This window comes from Trachurus trachurus, assembly GCF_905171665.1.
Source record: "Trachurus trachurus genome assembly, chromosome: 1".
Classification (NCBI taxonomy): Eukaryota; Metazoa; Chordata; class Actinopteri; order Carangiformes; family Carangidae; genus Trachurus; species Trachurus trachurus.
In genome coordinates this window covers 12,578,851-12,602,452 of record NC_139891.1, presented here as the reverse complement: position 1 = coordinate 12,602,452, position 23,602 = coordinate 12,578,851, and the positions used below count along the sequence as shown (strand labels likewise).

General features: G+C 42.5%; 1 protein-coding gene across 2 annotated transcripts in view; it reads right to left on the bottom strand.

The window, feature by feature from the left end:
* Nucleotides 1-1,524: 1,524 nt before the first annotated feature.
* LOC310992561 (E3 ubiquitin-protein ligase SMURF2-like) overlaps nucleotides 1,525-23,602 on the bottom strand; it is a 60,133-nt gene continuing 38,055 nt past the window's right edge. Inside the window, exons 8-20 of one of the 2 annotated variants that reach the window (XM_083980646.1) lie at nucleotides 22,396-22,607; nucleotides 20,360-20,444; nucleotides 18,951-19,109; nucleotides 17,700-17,756; nucleotides 10,364-10,577; nucleotides 8,433-8,536; nucleotides 8,185-8,299; nucleotides 7,638-7,816; nucleotides 6,682-6,819; nucleotides 6,370-6,490; nucleotides 6,000-6,201; nucleotides 5,058-5,133; nucleotides 1,525-4,949 (exon numbers count right to left, since the gene is read on the bottom strand). In XM_083980646.1, coding sequence (XP_083836772.1) covers nucleotides 4,850-4,949; nucleotides 5,058-5,133; nucleotides 6,000-6,201; nucleotides 6,370-6,490; nucleotides 6,682-6,819; nucleotides 7,638-7,816; nucleotides 8,185-8,299; nucleotides 8,433-8,536; nucleotides 10,364-10,577; nucleotides 17,700-17,756; nucleotides 18,951-19,109; nucleotides 20,360-20,444; nucleotides 22,396-22,607 — 1,762 coding nt within the window. In that variant the 3' untranslated portion in view covers nucleotides 1,525-4,849. The remainder of the gene's footprint in view (nucleotides 4,950-5,057; nucleotides 5,134-5,999; nucleotides 6,202-6,369; nucleotides 6,491-6,681; nucleotides 6,820-7,637; nucleotides 7,817-8,184; nucleotides 8,300-8,432; nucleotides 8,537-10,363; nucleotides 10,578-17,699; nucleotides 17,757-18,950; nucleotides 19,110-20,359; nucleotides 20,445-22,395; nucleotides 22,608-23,602) is intronic. The other variant, XM_083980647.1, reaches the window with a different exon arrangement.

Genomic DNA, 23,602 nt, shown 5'->3' with positions numbered 1-23,602 from the left:
TAGGGATGATCCCCACTTTGTATGGGACCGGGGAACACAGTCCTTTTTCTAAAAAAGGGTCAGACTATGTTCCCCGCTTTTCCCCAAAAGGGTTCTATATTCCCCTCAGTGTCCAGACTGGGGAACACAGGACCCTTTTTTAGAAAAAGGGTTCTATGTTCCCGCTTTTCCCCCCTTTTTTTGTGACTTTGAGTGAGAAGTGTAATTGTCTACCATTGGTTGGGTTTAGGCAATGAAGAAAGGAGTTGGTTAAGTTTAGTAAAAAGACCAGGTAGAGGCACAGGCCAGATAGATAGAGAGAGTCCATCTACCAGCAACAGCAGGGAACATAGGACCCTTTTTCAGAAAAAGGGTCCTATGTTCCCCAGTATGTATTGCGACCGGGGAACATAGGACCCTTTTTGGGAAAACCGGGGAACATAGGACCCTTTTTCAAAAAGAGGGAGTGGGGAACATAGGACCCCGGGAACATAGGTACGCTCCCCTAGAGCGCATGCGCAGAACAGCGTGCACGTTGACTGACAGACGGGCCATCCCATAGACAAATAAAGAGCCATCCAACCAAAGTTGTCTGAGACTAATTTGATTGGTCGGCCAAATTTTAGCCCCTACTCCTTACACAGAAGACCAAATTTTTCATATGTCAAATCTCATGTCATCAATTACTGTCTAATAGCCTACTTCACCGAGGGGTCATTCCTATGTTCCCACAGCCCCATGTTCCCTCAGCCCTATGTTCCCTCATTTCTAACTTTTGTTGTCACTGAAAATTAGGCCCTATGTTCCCTCAGCCCTTTGGTCCCACCATTGGTTGGGTTTAGGCAATGAAGAAAGGAGTTGGTTAAGTTTAGTAAAAAGACCAGGTAGAGGCTAGACAGGCCAGATAGGTAGAGTCCAGACAGGTAGAGAGAGTCCAGAGGGAACATAGGGCTGTGGGAACAAAGGCACACTCCCCTTAACCGATATACTTAGATTTTTACATTTTTGCCACAAAATGAGCCGCCAGGGATGGTACCTTTAATTAGGCTACTTTTATAATGTAGTAACTCAGCTACTTTTTTGGCGAAAGTAACTAATAACTAATTACTTTTTAAAAGTAACATGCCCAACAGTAGGCCTACATATCTACAAGTGTTATAGTCGACTGGTCTTAAGACCATATTTTCAAGGTCTTGGCTCTCTGAATTACATTTTACTCAGTTTTGTCTCAGTCAAGCTGGACTCTGGATTTTTTTTCTCAAGACCAGCCAAAACCACACTTTTCTTTTTGTTAACCGCAAATGTCTCTGCTGGTACTGAATACAGTAATGGTCTTGAAAGTGGTCACGGTTTTGCCCCCCTCAAAGTCTTGGTCAGTTTAGGCATCTGTGTCGTTATGCTACAAGATTACAGTGACTATTGATTAAATTTAATTACAGCCCCAAAATGTCCATGGTCCCTCCCTTATGAAAATCACCCCATTGTTGCAGCCAAAAAAAGACAGTAACACATGTGGATCTATAAAACAAAATGCTGTGGGGCCCAAACAGCATAGTTTTATTGCTCAGCTTTCTGCAAGAGTACAAGAAGTTTATTACATTGCTTCTTTATTGTCCATATGTACAGGTGTCAGTTACAAGCTCACAGAGCAGCTGATGTGAAAAAACTATGAACATGTATACTGTAATAATAAATACAAAACAGGTAGAGGATCAAAAGAAATAAAACATGGTGCAGTTAAAAAAAAGGGTTGTTTTTTTCTCTTTTGTACTGAATTCAATTGAAAAGTCATTTACACAGACACACACAGACACACATTTCCACATTAAACTGTAAATTTGTGCTTAAAAGTGTGGGGAGAGCTTGTTGTTGTGTGTCATCTATTAAACCACCATTACAATATGTCATTTTGATCAGAGTTGTCTCTAAATTTATTCAAGTAAATTAATCAGATCAACCAGAGTAAACAAAAATGTGTTTCCAGAGCTTTATAAAGTTAACAATGACCAGCAATTTTATACTTAAACATGTGATCGATTTAGCCGCTTAACTGGGGAGAAATGTTGTTTCCCCTTGTCTGGAAGATGCTCAACCCCCCACAACTTCTGCACTGAAGACTGAACCAGCCAGAGAACTTGGTGCCCAAAAAAAAAAAAAAAAAAGAGCAGAAGACAACTGTGTGCACTGGACAAACATACTGTACATGTGTGTGCATATCAAGAGCATGTGTGTATATATGTTGTCGACATAAAAATTAATCAGTCCATTAACTATTTGGTACAAAGAAGGAAGTGTCTGATTATAACTTGGAGCCCAAGTATGCATAATGTGCGCAAAAAAGTAATGCATTTCTTTTCTGCCTCTGAGTTGAGTTATTAAAGGTGAATTTGAATAAAATCTCTGCAACTGTACAAAGACAACAATTTCAATGTACTCTGTTTACTTTTTGTTTTCTCTCATGACCACAGTAATCAGCTAAGAAACTTCATGGTTGCAAATGCAGGCAGATACATACAGAATACAAAAAAAAAAAGAACATTTAAGTGATTTTTCCAAGTCAACAAGTTTTCTAAGAGTAATAATTAAGCAAATAAATAGGCTTGATCTCTCGAGCATCCATTCATGCAGTGGGGTTTTGTTTTTGGATAGAGGCTCTGTTGATGGAGCCGCCTCGCAGGATTTTAACTGACTTTGTGTTTTGGTTGAACATTTTCACCATGTAGCACCCAGGAGTTCAGCCACAGTAAACTGCCAACATTTGCAGTCCTGAGGACGTGAGACCACGAACAGCATTCGGGCTACTTCCTCACTTTTGAAAAATTCATGTTACAGACTGCTCTTGTGCATATGAAATAAAACGGCTTGTGTGTGCTGTTTGGTATTCAGTGGTGACACAGATGTCCAGAGCAGCAAATAGCCTTTCTTGTCCTCCCATGAAGGTATGAGTGTGCCAAAAATGTGTCCCATCTAAATCAAAATCTCACTTTAAACTGCCAACTTTTACACTCTATCACGGGTTTAAAGACAAGGCCTGTGAAATATTAGTTTCCATTAAAAGCAGTTTTACCCCTCCTCACATACTAGCCTAATGAATGTAAAATAAGAAAAGGAAAAAAACAAAAACAACTTCACCTGAGAATGCAAAGAGGTCTGTGACAGACACCAACATGCTTGCATTTAAATTGAACAGAAAGAACAAGCAACAATATACAAAATAGCTATGTATTTGTACATATATACTCAAAAATTACAAGTGTTTAGATATTTTTTTTCTCTGTATATTTCTATTGTAGTTATATAGCAAATGAAACATGATATATTTTAATCTATCGTGAAGAAAGCACTCCTGCCATCACTGCTCAGTTTGTAAAGTGCGATAAAGTGACAAGAGAGAAAGAAATACTTCTGCCTTACTAAACCGATGTGACTGAAAATAGACATCTGCCTTGAAAGGCTTTTTAATGAAGCCTGGTCCCGAGGACAGTTGTGCCCTTTTCACATATGAGCTGAAAGGAAGCGTGCAGAGTTACGCTTTCGCTTTGTTGGATAGAATGAAAAAAAAACAAAAAAAAAACATGCATACTTGTATTTTCTGGGAGACAAATAAGACAAAAGGAAGACGAACCAGGCTCAAACAGTGAGGTTCAATCAGCTTTGCAGCGACATCGACAGGATACTCTGTGGTGGCAGAGTTGAAGGAACTCATTTACAAAACGTCTACCTTCCCTGCAATACAAACACACACTTGTGTACACATGCAGGAACACACAGACACACACGTTTACAAGAGCTGCGGCCACAGTGTGCAGTGATTCAGGGAAAAAAATAGGATTCATGCCTCCTTCTTCTTCACTAGAGTCTGTCCCTCATCTTTGAACAACCGCCACAAACTTGACTGAGAAACGCCACAAAACATCAGCTCGTCTGTACATTTGTACATCGACATCAGTGTGTATGAGTTTCATTTCAAAATGACACATCCACTATGAAAATCATATGGTCTTACAGGTACAAAATGACTGCTGGTATAAAAGTTGAACTAATTATGAAGCATTGGTGTAAAAAGCAAAGATTTTCTATTCTGGATTTGAATTAGCTATGTTTTTTCTTTTTTCTTTTTTTTTTAACAAAAGATGATATGTAGCATTTTGGAATGAAACCCTTCAAATGCATCAAAGCATCACACTGAGGTAGAATAAATGTGTTGCTCTCCTCCAAGATGAAGCACATCTGCACAACTCTGCAGTCATGAGGACTGGTAGGTGTATTGGTTGAGGTCAAGATGGCTACTTAGGGCAAGATATGGCTACCTGCAAGAATTCAGTAGCATGACAATGATAAACAAAAAAGAAAAACAATCTTATCAAATTGCAAAACAAAATAGTAACTCACTTTCCTCAAAGGCCTCTGAATAAAAAAACAAAAAAACACTTTTGTAAGATATTGAACTGTAGATTGATAAACCATTTCCTGATTTGATTAGATTCAAAGTGAGATGGCCTCTACAGGTCTTTTCACTTTTTCTTTTTTCCGACTGCAGTGGATGTCGACGAGAAAACAAAATGTGTCATGAAACTGCCCACTCCAAACAATAAAAGAAAAAAAATACTCATAACAGTTCCTAATTTCCTCTCAGTATTTCACATGAACTAAAAAACAAAAAAACAAAAACAGGATGGGTTGACTCTCTAGCAGCTGTTCAAACATATCTATAAGAAGACAGCGGTGAGGGGAGGAGGAAGACTGCAGGCTGGTCAAAGACGTACGAGTCAGGCTCTGAGTGCGCCCTTTGGCATCTCACACACTTAAATTGATCATCTGTCAGAGTCCTGCACACAGTTACGCACAAACACACTCCACGATGTTCCTCTCATTCCACAGCGAAGCCACAGGTCTCCTCGATCGCCGTCAGCAGCTTATCGTACAGCTTGTCGTAGCTCTCGTAGGGCGGAATGTCGATCCGATTGAAGCTGGATGGAAACAGAGAGAGAACGGGTTGAGGCTGTGAAGGACTGAAAGACACTCTTTAGTCATACTCATGATAATAAAACCGTGTGTGAGAGTGTGTGTGGACTCACCAGGTGTGGGCTTTGGGCAGGTTGTTGGTGTTGGCATCAATCTGATGAATGGTGAAGAGTCTGGGTCCAGCAGCACCTGCAGGAAAAACACATGAGGCTCAATCAGGCGCAGTTTGACATCAAATTCCACAGTTAAGACCCTCACCAACATCTCAGCTGATAACCTGCAGGGCCAGACACGGTTTCATCACACAGTTTTTTCCACTGGTCTTTTACAAGAGCTAAAACATGTTCCTGTAATATCTTGTATTTTAAGGGAAATTATATCTGAGAATGAACCAACATACACTGATCAGACATAACGTTAAAGCAGTTAACAGCTTTTGTTGTTGTGGCTGCATGGCTTATTTATCCTATACCCCAACCTGTTGTCTGTTTCACTTTTTTGACACTTAAATTGAAGTTCCAATCATTTTCTACAGAGTCATGTAAAAAAAAACAAAGATCAGTCCCAACATTATAACTAGTCAACTGTTTTAATGACGTGGCCCATCTATGCACTTCATATGTTATTGTTGTCTGAGCCTCCCAGGAACTGCAGTTTTTCAATGGAAACACTATGATCACTTGTTTGTCTTTGAAGCCTTCAAACTTTCTTTCTTTAAACTTTATTCTAGTTACCCATTTATCAATAATATGGACCGTAAACAGTATCAAGTTTAAGAGTTTAAGAGAATGTCCTATTTTCTAATGCCAACTGGAGAATTTGTTTATTCGGGCGTTTTAACTTTTTTCTCCGGAGAGGAAAAAAACACAAACAAGATCATGAATCGATGAAGGAAAAAACAACTTGATTCGACGCTTAGTCGGCTATGGGCAAAATCTGACGAATCAGATTCGACTATGAAAATCCTTAGTCGAGGACACCCCTAATTAAAACAGAAGCTAAACCAGTGCTCGACTGGAAGACATGCGCACACACAGATGGAGGCAGACACGCACCCTGCAAAGCCTTGAAGCCCTGCAGTGGGACTCTGGATGAGCCAGTGACAAACTGCAGTAGTCGGGCCCTCCTCTCCTCATCAAACGACTCCACGGCTTTCCAAAACCACTTGACGATGTTGCTGTCAGGGGTGCAGTGCTTCAGGCGGGTGTTGGACTTCCAGTCTGAGATGTCGATCTTACCCAGGCCACACACGATCAGCTGAAAGTAAAAAACTTTAATATTATTTCAGGTTCATTCACAGGTACTGAATCAGTGTAGTGTAAATTGTTGTGTTTTCTCTCTTGAAATATAGAGTAAAAAGTCAACGAGTTGTCTGGTTTTGTGTATGTGTGTATAACGAGAGCTGTTGAAGGTTTTCTACGGTACCTCCAGTTCCTTCTCATCAAATGCTTTGAGAAGGTGTTCAGGGATGACCTCATTGAAGCCTTTCTGCAGGGCCAGAAACTGAGCCTCGATGCCGTGCAGGAAACGCCAGTTCACATACAACCTGCAGAGGTTAAGAAGGGAGAGGAGGATGGGAAAAAGGCAGTGTGACGGTGAAAATCAATGGGAATACGGTGAAAATGTGAGAAAATGTTACTTGTTTGGGCTGAAATTGAACCTGGTTGCTAAGTGTGTGTAGTTTTCACATCCTCATGTTTGTATGTACGGTATACATGTGTTCATCCTTCTCCATACCTAACATACTCCTTTTTGGTGTCCTCTGTGACAGGGACACTCTTGCCGTTGGGTTTCAGTTCATGCTGGATGATTTCTCCGTAGGCATTGTGCTCAACACAGAAAGTGTGGTCCAGGACGCCGGTGATGTCGTTGTCCCTGAGGGGAGAGAGAGAGAATCACAACTGGAGTCAACTCTCAACTTCTAAAAAAAAAACAGCTGTAATCTGCAGGCACCATCACCAGACTAACATACTGTTTGTTATTTAGACCTCGTCTTAGCAACTGGTTGATTGCTGAGGTTTTTTTTTTTTATGGTTTCTGTAATTTACTGCAACTTATTCTATCTGCAAAGTACATTTTCTTCTTCATTAACCATCATTGATTGTTGCCGAGTCATTGTCAGCAATGACTCGGCAAGAATTTCTTCTCAACAGCTCTGACGCAGCGGACTTAACCAAAGTAAGAAGCGTTAAGTCACACCAGGATAAGAGCAACTCGGCCTCCACAGGTGACCAGCACTTGTTGAAATACAGGAGCTGGACTCCAGATGTTAACCTGAATTGGCAGCAGAGGGCGCCACAATCTTTAGGATTTGGTTTTCGCTAAACAGTTGACAAAGACAAGCAGCCAAGTGTCTGCATGCATTTCAAATATGTCTGCTCTATCCTGGTTTTAGTGGTCTTTGTGTTTTCAATATATTGACACAGTATTTTTCACTGCAATTAAATAAAACCTTTTGTAAACTTTCAATGACAATTTTACTGGTTCGTGCAGAAAATCAGTATAAAGTTACAGTTAGTGTGTAAGAAGTGTTGCGTAACCCATATTCCCATGTGTTTTGAACAGAAAAATTGCTTTTGCATTTAAGATTTAATAGCAGTAATGTGTGTTTTCTATTGGAGGTTGCGTTGCCAGTGTAGTGCATTTAAAAAATAATGGGTCATTTGAGGGGGGAAAAATAAAAAAGTTCTCACAGAATCCAGACGAGGCTGTTGTGGAGGTCGGGGTCAACAGACTCCATGTCATCCAGTGTGATGGGTTTTCCCAGCAGCTGTTTGTAGAAGGGCAGAGTGAAGCCTCCGTCGATGTAGTGGCCGTGGAACACCGCCATCCCCATGATACGACCCACAAAGTGGAAGTACGACAGGTGCTCCTGCAGAACAAACCAGAGATATTAAAAACAAACCAGTTTTAATACTAATACGATTACCTAAGAGTTGCTCATTCAAATCATACCATTGATACATGGCATGGTAATGGAAACATTTTGTTATTATTATCATGATTTATTTATAATTATCATGATTATTACTACATGTCCACATACAGAGCAGAACCCAATTACATAAATCAAGTTAACAAGTACTATCTTTTGCTTGAAGATGCCAGATTAAAACCATTGTAACAAAAAAAAAACATTTCACATGTCTACGTCTGATGACTGGCTGCATAGAGAAATCCTTACGACACATTTATTACACTACTTCCTTACGCTTCACTATAAAGCTAGATGACTCGTACCGGGTTGACAGCAGAGTCGGGGTTAATCTGTAGAGTGTAGATGTCGTCTCTGGAGTACTGGAACAGGCCGTAGTAGGGGTTCAGCATCTCGTGGGACAGCAGGTATAACCATTCCCTAATGCATACACACAGATTTACCGTACTGTGAAAGCAGTGCTTCAAATGATGCTCAAAAAAATAATAAATAAATGTTAGCCGACATTTAAAAAATCACATAAATAAAAAGTAAAGTAAATGTGACAAATTACCTTGCAACCCCACCATAGTCCAGCCCCTCCTCCCCTCTGAATTTGATCATCAGTCTTTTCCAGAGATCCTTTGGACGCATCTTCATCACCTGTCGATACGACTCCTACGGTTCAACACAAACATTAGATTGAACATTTCACAGTACGTGAAACAAGACCGGCTTTGATACGACAGAGTGAACCTCAACAAGGTAAAACTTTATGGATTTAACAAAAAATAGTAATGTTGAAATGAGTTGAGGTGTCAGTATACTATGAACGTGTGTGGACATGTCATGCTTTGGTTATAGAAGTTAACAGGTCAACATGTAGGAACTAAAACAGTCATTGCTGATGTATTGATTTCCACATAATGATGATTTGCGTGACGAGCAGAGGCAAAAATTACTAACTGTTATTAAAAAAAATATTTCAGTCTATCTTGATTATTCTGCTCTTGCCTCCCTTCATCACACCCCTGCACACAGTTACAGTTAAACAAACAGCGTGTGTGTTTCCTTTTCACATTACATAAGAGACTTCTCTCTGTCGGTGCTCTCAGCGGAGTCCAGGCCGCACCACAATAAACAATCTGCTGCTGCAGCAACAGCAGCGCTACAACCCAGAGAGCATGACGGAGCTGGGCTGCACAGGCACTGAGACGCTTTTAAACACACACATTTTACAAAATGTATTTGAATCCGCCAACGCAAGATTCAAAGTTTTAGGACTGATTATCATGGAGCTGTAACAGTGGCGCAGATGGCGTCTCCTCGGTCACACAACCGGGCTGCAGGCAAAAGCCGAGACAGCGCTCAGGTTGGTATGCATCCTGATCATCAACATGTTGGTGAAAGGGAGGAAACGTATAAAGAGCATCCAAAACCCACCACTTCATGGCTGAATGTACACGGTGCAAGACGCAGCATTTGTGTTTGTCACATGTCAACTTGTGGCAGTGAACATGTGTGAATGGGAAACCTTGCTATAAGCCTTGTAAGTTCATGCACACACACACTCATGTGCACACACTGCCAATGGTAAACTGCAGCACTGGTTTCTGCAGAAAAAGAAAAAACCTCAAGTGGATCTGCAGAGCTGGTTTTCACACTTAACTTTCCCCTTCCACAGCTGTCACGTCGAAGGGGGATGAAGTCATATTTTTCATTGCTCCACTTGTAGTTATGAAGTTATGTCTGGCCCCGAACACTTGCCACTGCTGCCTTAGCTCCTTTTCTCACCCGCTCCCTACCCCACCTCCCCCCAACCCTTTAGCTGCTGAAATCATCCAGAAAGAATGCCTTTGCCTTGGTAGAACAAATGATTGGGAGAGAAACAAAAAGAGAGACAGAGGAAGAGAAGAAAAGGCATAAAGGAATAGTTTCTTTGTGGTGTTGTGAAGGCCTTTTTGTTCTGCTTTTCCCTGGAAATCATAAAATGGTTCTCAGTACTGCTGATGTGCTGCCTCAGGCCCTTTTCTAGCAAACACTGTAAATGAGGTGATAAAATGTCAGTAAAATGCACAGATCTGGGTTTGCGATCGTTTTCATGGATGTTTAGACTTAATCAGTCGGCATGTGATGCTCTGAATGCCGAATTATGAATTTCATGAACGCGTGATTGATGCACATTCACGGTGAATTCTTTGTTGTAATGCATTGGTTTGGATGCATGTGTGTGCAGCGATGTTCAGCGGGGCCTCAGATGTTTCCTTTTACGGTTTAAGGCACATCCGAAATTTCAGGTTTGAGTGTCATTTTATATGCAACTATTTTTAGACGAGCACGCGCACTGTTGAAGTGGATTATTTCTGGTGCATGACGGTTCATGATCTGTGAACTTAGGCGGAAGTAATTGTTTATGTTCATTTTGCCATCTAGGCAGCAGGACTGTTCTCAAGAGCATTGGGTTACCAAAACAAAAACAACCGCACTTTTTTGTTTTTTGTTTACCTCAAATATCTCCTCACGGCAGACCTCGATGCGGCAGTGGCCAGCCTGGGGTTGCTGCTGAGACAGTTCCTGCCGCAGGATCTTCAGTTTCTGCACCAGGTCTCTCTTGTATTTAGGCACCGTCAGGCACTCTGCGTCTTCAGGTAACTGGGCAGGTGAGAGCGGTTGCGGAGGGCCCCCGGGACCACCCTGGTCCTTCAACTGAGGCGGATGACTGGAGGGAGAAGATGTTTGAAAGGGAGGTGGAGGGGGAACAGTCAAGCAGAGGGAGGGGGATGAGTGACATGAAAGGAGGGAGAAGACAGAATAGTGGTGTCAGTGTGATTCATCGTTCACTTAAACAGCCGTATTGCATAGTTTGTCCTGAGTTGCCCTCTCCAAAAACACAATTTCCATTTGTCGTAGCGCAGCTGTTTACTGTCTCATGGTCACAGGGAAATTTTTCATGTGCACTGCTTTGGTGGAGGCAACAGATTTATACAAAGATAGAAGGAAGAAAGAGGGATATGTCCTGTAGGGAATTCCCCAGCCCCTCCATCTCAAATATCCTTTAACCGCTGAACTAGGGAGTTTTGTAAGAAATTCCCTCTCCAGCCCTCACCGTCCTCACTCCTCTCCAAGCAAAGAGCACTAAAGAGAGGACTAAGCCCTGAGTAAATCTGATCCAGACCTGTGGACAGGCTGGGCCTTCGACCAGACGTTTGGTAAATATCACCACCAGGAGAGACGGAGAGGAGGAGATAAAACCTGAGCGAGTAGAGAGAGGGAGACACACACACAAATGAAGAGAAAGGAAGAACAATAGTAGCTGGCGCCTCTGACTAGCTGAGCTGGGCAGATAGGTCAATGTATTCTCTTTGTGCATGGTCATCACACACTTCTCTCTATTTCCTTTTACCCAAATTTCTTTTTTTTTTTTTTTAACTCCCTCTAAATCACCAGCTCCATCTCTGTGCCTTCAATTCTTTTTGCATCCCGAGACATCTTCACTTCTTGTCTAAAGCCAATAGAAGTTGACAGCTTCTATCATCTGTCCACTGAAGCTGCCAACCTCCCTCATACTTGGAGGTATAGAGGAAAAAAAAAACACCAGCATTTCTGTAAACTCCCAGCCTTGTTTCTGTCAACATTGGCACTGGAGATACCTTTTTTTATGGGCTGCAAGTTATGACCTGATAAATGCATTGCAGACTCAAGCCGCCGCTCTTGAGATCGTGTTTGCCTGGTCAAAGTGCAGCCTTGTTTTGCAATTTTGCAATTTCAGAGCAACAAGGTTAAGAGTGGAAAAGGCTGTGGGCAGGGCGGCAGGCACGTCTGTCACACAGAACTTAAATCCTGACCTTTATCCTCCTTCGCTCTGCTGCCATTCAGAGCCTGTATATTCTAAGAAAAGGATGAGATACAATCTTGTACAATCTTGGCAAAGATGTGCGATGGTCAGTGTTCTAGGTCTGGCCTCCTCCAGGCCTCACTGTGGTGTCGGTGGTGAGACGCCTGGGTGGGCCTCCTGAAAACATAATCCATCTCTCCCTTCAACAGGACAGCAGCCCTTATTTTCCTGCGAGGAGACGCTGAGCCAGCAGAGGACTTCTTGAAAAGAGGCTACTGTCCTCCGCTGGGAGCGGAGAGTCCGGGCTGCTGTTCGCCAAACAAAGGCGGCACACCGAGAGGCCAGAGCTGGTATGTGAGGGAAGGAGAGGACTTCCAAGGCGGCGGCACACAGCCACCCACTTATTCCAACACTCATTGTACACTTGGGCTCTCTGGTTCAGTAGGTTGAAAAAGGCCTCATCTATTTGGGCTTTCCAAACTAAACGGGTGCAGTGTTTCACCAGTCTATCCCTGTATAATCAAGTCTGCTGCTATTTATTTTATTGGCAGGCACTGGGGCTCCTAGCATGTCAAAGAAAGGGTAAGACTGCAGCGGAGCAGTCCTGAAAACCACTTTAGGAAGGAGGAGGAGAAGAAAAGATGACCTTAAAACAAAATGGAATGAGTTGCTTTTGGCTGGGAGGCTCAAGAACCATATAATAAAGCGTAATTTCAGCGCACTTTTTTTTTCTCCTTCTGAGGGCACAGTGTAATTAAAAATATGTTTCAACATAGTTCATCGTCTCTGGTTTCCAAATGGGACAAGCTCTGCATATTTGATGGTAAATATAGAAAATACAAGCACAGCAAAGTTGAAAATCTGCCCAGGCCGAAAAAGAGAAATGGTTCCTATTGCTGTGACAGCTTGGGTGAAATATGACATTTGGGAAGAAATATAAACTTTCAAATTCAACGCAAGAGCCAGAGGATTTTATTATTGTTATTCCAAGGTAGAAGAAACGGGAGGAAAGAGGCTGAAGGAGTCAAGAAATGAAGGAGTGAACATTTTTCTGAGCTGGATCACCTGCGCCTGAACCTGCAGAGTCATGATAGGCCTCGGCCCTCTCTCTCTCCGTGTACGCGGGGAGACAGTCTGGGCGTGTGTCAGGTCAGGTGAGAGAGTGCACGCACAGGAGAGCGAGTCTGCGTGTATGTTTGTGTAAGACAAAGTATACTTGCTCCTTTTTCTCTGACAGCTGCCACAGGTGGGCCGAGATGACAGTTGAGTAAGTAAAGCGGTGTGAAAGCCAGACCAGCCACCACAACACACCCACTCTGCCCCCCCCCAGCCCCCCCATCCCCCCACCCACCCAGCTCTGAGAATTAAAGGGGTCCTTTATAAGTCGATGTGCTTTGAGTATCAGCTGGTGCCCCCGCTCCTTGCACTTGCCTAAAAACCAGGAGAGGGCATAGAGGTCGGCCAAAAGTGCCACTGCTGCTGACTCTGCAGTAGTCAGAGTGTGTGTACGTGTGTGTGTGTGTGTGTGTGTGTGTGTGTGTGTGTGTGTGTGTGTGTGTGTGTGTGTGTGTGTGTGTGTGTGTGTGTGTGTTGCCAGTAAAAGTGTGACCTCTCACATTCTTCCCAACTGCCAAGCTCCAACATCTGCACACTTCTACCCTCTCCAAAAGTACATGAAGTACAGGAAACCAGCAGCAGACAGACTGTGGTGATGAGACTGCCTACTGACTAAAATATGTTGCATCTGAAGACACTTCTTCTTCAGGATGAAATATTCGCAAAAATTCTACCATGACACAGGAAGAAAAAAAAAAAACACACAATCTTCTTTCTCCTGACATTTGATTTTCATGAGCAACATCCAATGAGAAATATTGCTAAAATCCAGTGAAGTTGCAGCAGAAGTTTTACAGTAACAGCAGAAAGCAGTTCACCATGTGCACTACAGAGTGAAATCCATTAAGTGTCTTAATAAAATACAAAGCATTTGTTAGGAATGACATTTTTTTATAGGGATTTAAGCTTTCACACAGACTGTCCTCTTCTGTTCACTCTTACACTGACGGCCTATTAATACTCCTCCTACAGACGGAGCATTCATCCTGCTGTGGATACTGTTTAGACGGCTGGCATTTACTGTATCATCAGGTTGCACGTGAGGTTTAGAAACTACTGCAGAAAATGTCAAGTACTGTACATATTGTAGATATACACTGGATTTACTGCTAACCCAATAATTTGCTTTCCTATTTATCTTCCACAGGTTAAATATACTACACACCCATGATGCACCAAGTATAATCATCACTTTTTAAACATAAATGCAAATATTGATAGAACTGTCATGAAGATTTATAACTTGGTTGGGAAAATACCTGCTGATGCCCACTAAACTTCAACCCAGAGCCAACTAAAAATACCTTCAGCAAACACTGATGTAATCTTTCAGACATATACGATGTGCTGGTGCAAGGGAGGAAGCTAAGTATGCGAGAAACAGTGTGGCAGACCACAGTAATGTAGCTGTGTCTGACTGTCTGACAATTCAAAGCCTTCATCAGTCTGAGGTTGACGGCAGCAGGACTGTCTGAGTCACTTTTAAACCAAGATGTGTGCTGGAGGTTCAATAGACTGGAGGTGCAAACTGTAGACTTGCAATGCTGAATATCAAATCTGTTCCACGCCATCCTGCAGTCAAAACACACACTGTTAGTGTTTCCACAGATGGGGAGGAAAACACACAGACTGAACGACAAAAGGGGTCAAAAGGTGCGAGGTGAAGCAACAACTACAAAGTTGCAAAACCCAAAATGCAGTTTCAATGAAAAAGGAGTTTTTTTCCTCTTTCTCTTGTATTTCAGGACACAAGATTATCAGCAGGTCTGATTATTATTTGTAAAATGAAATCTAAATAGGTATGCTTAAAAGCATACAGTCAAAATGAAGCAAAGACTTCTTTAGACTGATTAAATTTTAAAAATTGCTGCCAGTGCAATTTAGTGAAGAAGTGACAACACCAGCTGCACATTTGGGACCCTAAAGCACCGAAAACAATCCTGTCTGACAACCCAACACAACAGTATTTTTGTGTTTTTTTTCCCAGTAGAAAGACTCTTGTTATTTAATTATTTCATTGCCATCACTCTCTTTCCAGGTCAGCACTGACAGTTTGGCTTGCAGCAGGTTTTTTTTTTTACTTTAAGTCAACACATTGCTTTTTGTTCACCGCTTGATCAAAGCGAGTTTCTCTTCTGCCGCGCTTATATTTGTTTGGCCGACCAACTCTGTTTTCTCCGTTGTCAACTGCTGTATTTTATTCTATTGATTTAAGTTTGTGTCCATTTGCCAGAAACTAAAAAGAAAACATGCATTAAAGAGAGGCAGATAAACCCTAACAAAAGTGAAATCATCCTCCGGTGGTATGAAGGGAACAGCAGCGTCCTGACATCTCAGTGCTGCAAGAAAAAAAAATAAAAAGTCCCTTTGCCCCCTCTCTCTCTCTCTCTCTGTGCAGCATGCATACTTTCCTTTACAATGAAATCAACTATCGCACCATCTATGCAGCTATGCAGATATCTAAAGAAAAACAAAGATTTTTAGTTTCATTTAGATTTTTTTTCCCCTCGAACGCCACACATCAGCATGATGTAACATGCACTCGGCTCATCCTGAAATGCAACCCCACCCCCACAAAACCATCACCTTCAATCTCCCTTTAGGAAAACAGGTCAGTGCAGAGCTGCATTACAGCAGGTCACAGTGTGTGTATGTGCATGTGTGTGCGCGACATCACGTGTGGTGCATGAATTGGACCTGTGTGGATGTGGGGCGAGATATTCTTAAATCCTGGCATTGATAATGAGAATTATTGAGGAGTCACAAGCACAATTTAAACTCACATCCCTACATTTTTCTATTCATTATATACGCTATAGAATAAGGACATCTTAATGTTTTATCTCCTTACAATCTACTTCATAACCTCCTTTCTTTCTATCTATTTTTCCCCAGGGGAGCAATAAAGTTATTTTGATTCTGATTCATCAAAAGTGTTACAGAGCTGAGGATAATGTATAAAAAGGTCAACACATTAACATTAAATAGTCAGATGTTAAGACTATTACACACTAAGTATGTAGATCTACAGTGTGTGTAAACAGACTTGCCCCCCCCCCACCACCATGTTGTCTCTGCCTCTCTGCCAGCTGTTTTCTTTTAATGGCCCTCCTGTCAGTCACCCTGGGTGTTTAGATTGGACGCTCTCACGCAGTAAATAATCCAGCGTTATATTTGGACTGTTGAGACCATTTAACATGGCCAATAAAATGTTGTGTTTCGGAGCCAAAATCAGTCGGCAGTCTCATCACCACAGTGTGCACGACACTCATCTACTTTAATTCTTCCTACGCCACTGAGAAGAACAACCTTTTTAATAAAACGAAGCTAAGAGGGTTTTTGACAATCAACTGATGTGTTTTTTGACACACAGATTTATTTCCACTGGTATGATGATGACATCAGAGAGAAAAGAGGAAGTGTTTAAAGAGAAGTGGCACCGACCGTTTTTGATGTTGAGCTCATTTGCTTTTATACGTTTTAAACCTCTTAAGATAAAATAATTCATGTGATTTCCTGGCCTTAATTTTGCGTTGCTTGAAATGCAGCTGATTTGACGGGTGGTCTTACAGGCACAATACAAACCTGATTGGCCTGAATATTGATTAGACTTATGACAAGAATCTAAAATAGAAAAACTCCAAATTTGGCTTCAACTTCTGCTATAATATTTATAAAGATACAGGCCAAATATAGTTCAGGTGCCATGTGATGGATCATGGACTGCATATAGAGGGTGTTTTCATTAACCCAGTCTGCATCAAGGTAAGCTGTATTAGACATTAGCGCTTGTTAATTTCGACCTTCTCAAAGCTCTAAAACTGTGTCTGAACTCTCTCAAATCTCTCCTAATAAGGAGTCAGACAAGCAGTTAATGATGCTGACTGGATAACATAGCTGAGCTTCAACTCACAACCAGGGGCTATTCTGACACATATGGATACTATTTGACCAAATGACCAGATGTTGATTTCCCAAACATGTCCATCGTGCCAGCAGCTGTTATTGCAAGAGGTTTTGACAAAGAATTTGTACAAAAAAGAAGAAAAAAAGCTACAGGGGAAAAAATCTCCACATCTCGATGTTCCTCTTGCTCTCGTGATTTCTAGCTCATACGCTGTCAGACGTGAAGTGACGGGAACTTACCAGACAGAGAACGATTTAAGATTCAATTAATGCGGTAGTTGTTTTATCAGTGACACACAACACAAGCTAAAGTCCATTCAACGTGAATGTCACAGATTCGTTCGTTAGCCATCAGAGCTAACACACGGCTGATGTTTTCATCCTGTATATGTTCAGTGAGTCTACGAGCTGGTGCTAAGCTAACAGCTGCTGCGCTAACATGTGTTGAGTATTATTTTTCCTGGTGGGGTCGGATTCATCAGGCTTCTCTGTTGGCTTGGCTGGCTGCAGGCTGAGCTACAGTGAAGGCAGACTGCTGACAGAGAGGACAAACACACTGAAAGGTGGAGTGACAACTCCCACGACATAGAAGCCAGGGTTTTGTGTGTGTGTGTGTTTGAATGACATCCTCAGGGTTGGAAGTCAACTTTGATGAAGGCTACACAAAACATGCACATATATACATAAACACACACCAACTGGACATTGGAGGACTGTCATGGTCAGCATTTTTTCTTCATGATCATGTGTGTGTAGCCTTTGAGTGACTGGCTGCTGAACGTGCTATATACAGACAGCTGGAGTAAGAGCATGAAAAGTCCTGTTAGCCTGTGAATGCTGACTGCATTGTTCACATGTACGTATGTCACAGACCCCGTGTAAGCGTGTGTATGCACACTTTGCACAGACATTGTGTTGCCTGCGTGCAAGTGCATGAATGTGTATTTGTGCTCACAAATATCCTCATGTGTTTGTGTGGGTTACCTGAGGTTAGTGTTTTGGCTGTCCATGGCCACACGGGAACCATTTGGACTTGGGCTGCTGGAGGAAACAGGAGGGGAGAGGGGAGGGAAAGACAGGGAAAGACAAAGAGGGAGAAAATTACATACAAGAGAAGGTGAATGACAGAGAAGGGTATTGAAGCATTGCAGGACAGCAGGACAAATACAGATAGGACAAATGCATAGATAAGACAAGAGAAAAGGACACAAAGAAGCAGGAGAGATGAAAAAGGTAGTGAAAGAGAAGAGGAAATAAACAGAAGAAGACATTAAAAAAATGCAAAGAGAGGAAATGGATGAAAAGACAGCAGAGTTGGTGGGAACATCAGAAAGTGGATGGGAAGGACGAAAAAGCCATTGGCAGATACACGAGACAGGGGGTAGGGGAGAGGACAAACAGAGAAGAACAAAAATATAAGGTGAGATGAATAAAGCCAAGACAGTCATCTGTGTTTATCTTATATCAGACATATTCATTGCTGGGGGATTCATGACTGTCGTGTGCATCACAGGCTCCCTAACAGTTTTTTCCCTCATGTCGGGTTATTCCAGCATCCCCAGACAGGAGTCATCACATCCATTTCCAGGATGGATAGTGTGAGTGTAAAGCTTCTTCTAAAAACACTGAGTCTCTAACAGTCACATGAGCAGAGCGGAGAGCAGCTCTGGATGGCCTCTACTCAAAACCATAAACAGGGCAAATCTGACTTGTTTAAGAGCCGTGGCCAAACATGTAAGAGATCAACATTGACATAATTAAACATTAACACCACTAGGTCTGAATTGGTGTGAAAAATCTGATTATTTCCCTCCATTGAGAAAACGTGTCATGCTGATTTCTAGTCCAGGTCATCTGCCTCTATTTACTCTCGTGGCCAGCGCTTCAATACAAGGACATCTGGTAACTTTTATGATCAAGTGGCTACGAAGTCATAATCCCTCGGTTGTTGTTTCACTGAAATTATTGCTGTTTGTTTCTGTGTTTCTGTCACAGCTAGTTTGAGTCTTTACGGTAACGGGGACTGTTACCTTTACAAAAACAGACATAACCCTACAGATTTGCATTCAGCAACATATTTGCAGTTGTGTTTTATAGTTGTTGTGAACACGGCTTTTATGTAAAAGGATAAAATGCTGGAACAACTTAATTTGTCCTTGGTAACGCTGACAGTCAATGTGATCTACCCAGAATATCCTGCCCTGGCTGACACACATTATTAACCGATGGACTCACTTGAGTACAAGATGCAGGTTCGCAGACAGTCGCGGGTCCGTGAACTGTGTTGTTCGGTTGTTGTGGTCGACGAAGTAGACGCGGCCGGTGGCTGTGTTTCTGATCTCCCAGCCGGGTGGCAGCGGGCCAAGCTCCTCACAGTTCACATTGCTGAGGTCCCTGAACAAAGTTATGTGAAGCCATTAGTAACAATGACACAGCAAATAAAATGCAAGTCTAAATGTGACTGTAAATAGAAGCACACATGCTACAGAAAACAAACAGGCAGATCAATGACCATCATACTACACCATCTGTAGCTTTCATCCTAAATTAAAGAATAGACTGGGCACTCTTTTCTTTTGTTTTTCTAAACCCCCAAATAAACTCCCAAATATGAAACAACTGATCAATAAGTGTTTTTAGTTTACTTGATAGTCCTGCTGATAGTGACAGACAGTGATGAAAAATAAGTTGTTCCCACAGCAGTTTCACAAGACCCAATCAATTAAAACACAGGAGCTCAGACCCAAGAGCCTCTGCAACATTAACATTGTCATTATCCTTCTGAAAAAGTCTCTGCTCTAATTTCTGGATTCTCTTTCTGTCCTGTATTCTGACATTCCTGTCAGTAGAAGTCCTGATCTGGGACAACGCCATAGCCTACAGAGGTCTTGTGTGTGTGTGCGTGCATGCATGCGTGCGTGTGCGTACACTTTGTCCTTGTGTGAAGTGAGGACACATCACTCAGGGACAAAAGCACATGCCTCGCTGCATTCATCACAACATACCGGGTCATTTCAGCGGCTCTGTCCAAACTGACCAAACCCAGAGTTGCTGCTGTAAGTTGGACGTTGGACGCATGTGCTTCATCACTAAGCAGCAGCTACACCGACACAAGGCCAAAAAGTGTAACGCAATCACACCGCCTGCGATCTCTGGTGAATTAAGTAGTGGGCTATTGAGAGTTGGTGAACAGAATGATTGAATGCAGAACCACTGGCCTGCTGGTGTTTTCAGCTCAACATCTGTCCAAAAACTTTCTTCCAGCTCCACGTCGGACTCAGAGGTCATTATTTTGGCTGACCCCGACTTGAGCCTGAAACTTGACTAATAAGACTGTTTTTGAACAAAGCCCTGAGCAATTACGTGAGAAATTAGGTCTGATCCAAACCAGTCAAGTCGACTTTGGCCCTGTCAGTTTTGGGAATATATGTCAAATTTTATATTAGGATTAAAACAATACAGGCTGTCCACACTATGATGAATCTATCATGTACTTAACTCAATATGTTTTTAATTCTGAGATAATTAAGCTCATATTAAGAGATCTTTGTGACACCTCAAAAAAAAAAAAAGTTGCTTTAGAAATATAGATATTTAACAATACATGTGAAAAACATACAAGGATATATGCACAAAGTAATTACCTGGGTACCCGGGGGTCATGCCAGGTGCTGACTCCAGTCTGTGTGTGGAGGAAGTAGACCTGGCCCTGCTGAGTTGTTCTTTGCTCTGAAAAAACAAAACAAAAAACAAATGAGATTTTTTTTTAAATTTGCATTAATATGCCAAAAGGCAAAAAGCAGCACTGAAACAAGCTTGGGACTGTTGTCGACCGTTGTTGTTCTCTAGTCTAGTTCAGATGGGTACAAGCGTGGATAGCGAGTTTGTGTATTTTGGAGACGAGGAAGTCTGTTTATAATTGATGTGACAGGCAAACTGCTGGGACAATGTTGAACTAAGAGTTTCTTAAGGTGTGTGCCAATGTAATCAATTAGTTCCTCTACAGTCTCCAGTAGGCCTTTCCCAGGAGTGTGGGGAAAATAAAATGTGAGGGAAATTTATCAAAGACTTCCATGAGTGTTTTTCCTTACAGAGCGTTCCTTGATGCATCCTAGCTGCCTTGTTTTCTCTTAAAGGCTTGTGTGTATGTGTATGTGTATGTGTGTGTGTGTGTGTGTGTGTGTGTGTGTGTGTGTGTGTGTGTGTGTGTGTGTGTGCGCGTGTGCGTGCGCTGAAAGCCCATCCACTCCTATTAATCTCCAAAACCAAAAGAAATGGAAAGGAAAATGCTGCCATTCATGCCAAACCCACTAATATAATATACTGTAAACAAATAAGGGAATTGAGGACACCAAAGTGAAATCTGAGGAGACCGGCTCTTATTTGTAATCCGTCACTGACTCGTTGGACCTTTGGTTCGATCCAACTCATGGATGAATGGAGAGTGAGTGTGTGAATGTTGGCACACGGTGTGCGCGCTGCACGGGCGTGGTGGTGTTCATGTGTGTATATCCAGCCGCTAATCCATCACTACCCCCCACCCCAACTTCCTACTGGCACAACTCGTTTCCTACCCACCTCTCCCTGTCTTTTTTCCTCTCACACATTCCCCCCCCCTCTCTCTCTCTCTCTCTCTCCTGTTCTCTCTCACGCTCCCTCACCACACCCAGCCGCTGGTTCAGAGGGTTCAGCTGAGGAAGAAAGCTCACTAGCTGTTGGGCATCAGTGACTCATTTTGTCCGACCTCGGCCAGCCTCGGTGGACACAGCAGGACGTTTCAAAAGGGGGCACAGGTCCAGCGGTGCCATTCTAAATCACTGGCATGCAGCCCCACACTTAAAATAATAATTTATTTTACAGACTCTGTGGGTATTGTGGGGTGCGCTGTGGCCGACTGTGAAAAGTGCACATTTCGGAAAAACATTTCAGATGCTGGAAATTGTATTTGCTCCGGCATTATTTTCCCAATGTGTTTGAATGCCGCAAGTAAGGCCAACTTAAGTTAATACAGTACAATGAGAGAAAATAACAAGTAACTCCAAGTGCCTTTCCTGAATTAAACACAGAGCTATGAATACTCCGATTCCCCTCCTTTTCTTCGTTGTGGGAATATCAGTCGGCAGAGCCAAAACGTTCCAACAAACAGGAGAGAAAATGAGAGGAGAGACAGACTGTTAACACACAGCAAGAGATGTTATGATGTGGTGCTGTGGGAGGGAGGGGGGGAGGGAGGAGGTAGAAGGGGATTAACGGAGAAGGTGTGAGTTAGCCCAAATGTGGACCAGAGAAACAGACAGAGACAGAACAAGAAAGGAGGCTACAAATGACATTTAAACATTTTCTCATCATTAAGAGAAAGAAAAGTTGTACCAAGTATTCCTGCCTCCAGGCTACAAACACCACAGAGCCCAAGAGCAGCTCACCACGTCTTTGATCTGCGTGTGTTGTATTTTTGAGGTCATGTCTGGGACCTCACCTCATAAGTAACTCAGGTAAACGCAGAGCGACGACGAGAAACTCCAAGATGTTTAAAAAACTACAGTTACAACACAGTTTTGAGATGTTGTGACTGGCCACTCGGAGGATTACAGTATCATGCACTCCTTCTCTACTTTCACAGTGTGAATTCTGAACAGGTAGTTACCCATAGAGAGTTACTGTGCGTGTGTGTGTCTCTCACCATAACCCTCGGGCAGGTCAGGAGGCGTATGCAGGTGTGTCCGACTCATGTAGTTACGATGCCGCTGTGATCTGACCCGTCTCTCCTGGACCCGCTGCTCGCCTGGCGGGCCGCTGGCCACGGCCCCGTTAACCGGTGTCATCACTGGTGTGTTCTCATCGACCACGCAGCTCAGCGGGCGTCCTGATGGGCTGGAGTACTCCGACGCCGGCCTGGAAGGGAGGAGAGGGAGAGTGAATGTTTGTGTTTAGGTAAGCTGTGGTCCTATGAAGGTGTGTCCTGCTAAATCAAATTTTAAAAGTTTATTTTCATGTTTACCCCTGTTTGTAGTTGCTAAATATACGTATATGGTGAGAAAATAAACATTTTAATTAACAAATTGGGAAACAATTAAAAACAAAAAAGCTATTTGTCTTAATAACAACACTTTACATGCATGGTGGGGTGTGTCTCTACTGTCAGGGTGAGAAGGTGCGTTACAGGTTTTCCAAAAGTGAAATCTTAGGTGTAGCAGGTTTATTTCTCCATGTGATGTCTAGACAACTGAAGTGTAATTATTGGAAAATAGCTTGTGTCATCAGTCCTCGAGGGGAAAATGTATTTCATAGTTATGGTTAAGATTTAAGTGATATGCATGATTATGGGTTTGAATGAGAGCAAACAAAGTCTTCATAGACTACGGCAGAATGTTAAATTGTGTTTGTGTGCTGGTGAACAGCAGGACTCCTACAGCAGATATCTAATAAGCAGACACAGACACAGGCATGTTGGCTTACTGACACGTTTTGTGTCCGTGTGTGTGTGTGTGTGCGTACGTGCATGTAGCACGTCTGACCACTGTCTGCGTGTCTGGAGTTACTGACGCCTTGGCTATCTTAAACCTTGGACCATTGTCTGTCAACCCACAGCCAACCTGCCCCCCCCCCCTCAACATACTCCTGGTCCCTCGCATTTCCTCCGCTTCCACGCTCATTTAATTCCCGGCTCTCTGTGTTCTTTCCTCTTGTTCTACCATTATTCCCAGTCTCTGAGCCAGTCTCCCCAGTCCTCCAAAGTGTCAACTCATAACTAATTCATGGTCCAGATTTGTCTTCAGCCAAGAGCAGCGACAACAGCCAGTAAAGAACAGTGTGTAGAAAAAAAACAATGGCTACAATTCAAATAATCTGCCAAAGAGAAAACTAATTCTTGAGGAGGAACATTAAGT